The 2,300-nt window shown below is 47.9% G+C and overlaps 1 protein-coding gene across 1 annotated transcript in view; it reads left to right on the plus strand.

Moving 5' to 3' along the window:
* LOC106535959 (myomegalin) overlaps window positions 1–2,300 on the plus strand; it is a gene marked incomplete in the record, with an annotated part of 34,750 nt that overhangs the window by 30,301 nt on the left and 2,149 nt on the right. The window contains 7 exon segments of the mRNA XM_014033111.1: window positions 575–663; window positions 817–930; window positions 994–1,160; window positions 1,239–1,370; window positions 1,447–1,585; window positions 1,704–1,750; window positions 1,834–1,942. Coding sequence (XP_013888565.1) covers window positions 575–663; window positions 817–930; window positions 994–1,160; window positions 1,239–1,370; window positions 1,447–1,585; window positions 1,704–1,750; window positions 1,834–1,942 — 797 coding nt within the window.

Consider the following 2,300-nt stretch of genomic DNA (forward strand, 5'->3'; position numbering starts at 1 on the left):
AATGTCATAAAAACACAATGTCATAAAAACACGTCATAAAAACACAATGTCATAAAAACACAATGTCATAAAAACACAACGATGTCATAAAACACAATGATGTCATAAAGACACAATGATGTTATGCTTTTATTTCTGTAAAAACACAATGATGTCATAAAAACACAATGATGTCATAAAAACACAATGTCATGCTTTCTGTAAAAACACAATGATGTCATAAACACACAATGATGTCATGCTGTTATTTCTGTAAAGACACAATTATGTCATAAAAACACAATGATGTCATAAAAACACAATGTCATGCTTTCTGTAAAAACACAATGATGTCATAAACACACAATGATGTCATGCTGTTATTTCTGTAAAAACACAATGATGTCATAAAAACACAATGATGTCATAAAAACACGATGTCATGCTGTTATTTCTGTAAAGACACAATTATGTCATAAAAACACAATGATGTCATAAAAACACAATGATGTCATAAAAACACAATGTCATGCTTTCTGTAAAAACACAATGATGTCATAAACACACAATGATGTCATGCTGTTTGTGTCTTCAGGCTGCAGCATGAGGTCAGCGTCCTGAGGCAGCAGCTACATGAGAGTCGCAGTGTGGTCCACCAGCTTCAGACCTGCTGCACAGTCCCAGGTACAACACTCGCTCAGGTGTCAACCAATCAGCTGCTGAGCTGTGACATCACCTTGACCTTTGACCTCAGAGAGCTGCAGGTTCAGGAGACGGCCACGCCCCCTGCAGCCAGGAAACCCCTCTGTTTGATCTGGTTTCTGCTTCCTCCTGCAGAAAATGTCCCGTCTGGAGACACTGGACCCTTCGGCTCCTTGTCTCGCCTGCGATCCYAGCAGAACACAGCTGATCCAGCTGGTCCAGGTGGTCCAGGTGATACAGCTGATCCAGGTGAGACGCTCCGTTTCACCTGAAACATTAAAGAAAATARAAACAATGTGATTTCCTCCTCAGACACCTCGTCTCTGCCGGTTCCAGCTGRAGGTGGCTCCTCCCACCAACATGGCCGCCACGCCGTGGGACACGTTCAGGACTTCAAGGCTCTGCAGCAGCAGCTCCTGGAGGGGAGCGCCCTGCTGCTCCACATGGAGGCTGCTCTCTGGTCCCTGAAGACCTCCCAGGTGAGACTCACCTGTTCCAGGTGAGACCAGGTGAGACCAGGTGAGACCAGAAGTAACTTCCTGTTTTCTGACCCTCAGCCTGCAGACCCAGCATGTGTCCAGAACCTGCTGCTGGACTCCACCGCCCTGAACCAGATCCTGAAGGAGGCCCATTCTCTGCTGGACCGGTTCTGGAGAGCCGCTGTGCCGGACCCTGATGGATCCAGACCGGTTAGGGTCCTTCAGATCCTGGTCTTCAGTGTTCCTGGGCTCCAGGATGGTTGATAATCTGTAGAACTCTGTCCAGGACCCGGTTCTGATGGAGGAGGTGGTCTCTCTGCGTCTGAAGCTCTCGCAGCAGGAGGCGGTCCTGCAGGAGACCAGGGACAGACTGAGGACCTCCGACCTCAACAGGGACAGCATGGAGCTCCTCATCGTCAGCCAGCGTGAGTCCTCTGGTTCTGTTGGCATCAGAACCGGGTCAGACGGGCCCAGGTCCACTCTGGTGGTCTCTGTAAAACGTCTGGTTGTTTCTGTCAAAATGTGACAAATGTTTGTCTCCAGTGTCCAGGACCCGAGATGTCCTGAAGAGAGCCAAGACCAACCTCCAGGTGAGTCCAGGTTTGATTGGGTTCATGGTTCTGCAGTTGGATCAGGAGTAAAAACTGTTCCTACGTGTCCTCCTCCTGCTGAGGGTGTCCAGGAGAACCAGATCAGGATCTCCTCCCTTCACCGAGCGTCTCTCTCTCCTCCTTCCTCTCCCTCACCCTCACCTCCCGCTTTCCTCACCTGGCCCGGGAAAGGTACAGTCCTCTGGCTGTCTGCTAACTCTCTGCTAACTCTCTGCTAACTCTCTGCTAACTCTCTGTTAACTCTCTGATAACTTACTGCTAACTATCTGCTAACTATCTGCTAACTTACTGCTAACTCTCTGCTAACTCTCTGCTGACTTACTGCTAACTCTCTGCTAACTATCTGCTAACTATCTGCTAACTCTCTGCTAACTCTCTGCTGACTTACTGCTAACTCTCTGCTAACTATCTGCTAACTATCTGCTAACTTACTGCTAACCATCTGCTAACTCTCTGCTAACTTACTGCTAACTCTCTGCTAACTCTCTGCTAACTTACTGCTAACTCTCTGCTAACTCTCTGCTAACTT

This window comes from Austrofundulus limnaeus, unplaced genomic scaffold (genome assembly GCF_001266775.1).
Source record: "Austrofundulus limnaeus strain Quisiro unplaced genomic scaffold, Austrofundulus_limnaeus-1.0 Scaffold1628, whole genome shotgun sequence".
NCBI classification, from domain to species: domain Eukaryota; kingdom Metazoa; phylum Chordata; class Actinopteri; order Cyprinodontiformes; family Rivulidae; genus Austrofundulus; species Austrofundulus limnaeus.